The 703-nt window shown below is 42.4% G+C and overlaps 1 protein-coding gene across 1 annotated transcript in view; it reads left to right on the forward strand.

Annotated features, from left to right (window-relative positions):
* Positions 1 to 336: 336 nt before the first annotated feature.
* LOC107557727 (cancer-related nucleoside-triphosphatase-like) overlaps positions 337 to 703 on the forward strand; it is a 3,142-nt gene continuing 2,775 nt past the window's right edge. The window contains exon 1 of the mRNA XM_016241245.1: positions 337 to 599. Within this exon, the coding sequence (XP_016096731.1) occupies positions 390 to 599 (210 nt within the window). The 5' untranslated portion in view covers positions 337 to 389. The remainder of the gene's footprint in view (positions 600 to 703) is intronic.

Consider the following 703-nt stretch of genomic DNA (forward strand, 5'->3'; position numbering starts at 1 on the left):
TTTTAGTTAACTATGATAAGTAACCCTGATGCACTTAATGCAATACTGGAGAAGTTATCAACACCAAGAAACTAATGACTAAAGCAATAGTTCTGGCATGTCAGTGATGCCAAACACCAGTTCAAGTCTGATGCATATTAAGGCACCAAACTTGAATATGCAGATGTGTGAATGAGATTTGAGAGCTGTGAAGATTATCAGAGAATTACTTTTATGATCACATTAAATGTCTTTGGTCATTTTTAGAGCTTAGCAGCCACAGGTCACGGTCGATGTTCAGTGAAAAAAAGAAAATCAAAGGGCTTTGGAACAACATGAGGGTTATTAAATAAACATTTCCTTGAAGACGTGTTCCATATGATGTTTCTTGCTGAGTTTTGAGTTTGATTATGGAACAGATGCGGGAGGGAAGCAAGAGGCTGTTTGTCATCGATGAGATCGGAAAGATGGAGTTGTTCAGCCAAGCGTTTATCCGTGCGGTGAGACAGACGCTGGACGCCTCCAGCTGCTCCATCCTGGGCACCATCCCTGTTCCTAAAGGAAAACCTCTCGCGCTGGTGGAGGAAGTGCGCAGCCGACAGGACGTCAAGATATTTATGGTAAAAACTTGTTTTACATCACTCAAGTTTTCCAAGCAAACTTCCTTCTCGCCTTTCATTTGCATGCAACTCTCACACATGCGGCAGAGAGATACTGCAGATCG

This window comes from Sinocyclocheilus grahami, unplaced genomic scaffold (assembly GCF_001515645.1).
Source record: "Sinocyclocheilus grahami isolate Dianchi unplaced genomic scaffold, SAMN03320097.WGS_v1.1 scaffold616.1, whole genome shotgun sequence".
Lineage (NCBI taxonomy): Eukaryota > Metazoa > Chordata > Actinopteri > Cypriniformes > Cyprinidae > Sinocyclocheilus > Sinocyclocheilus grahami.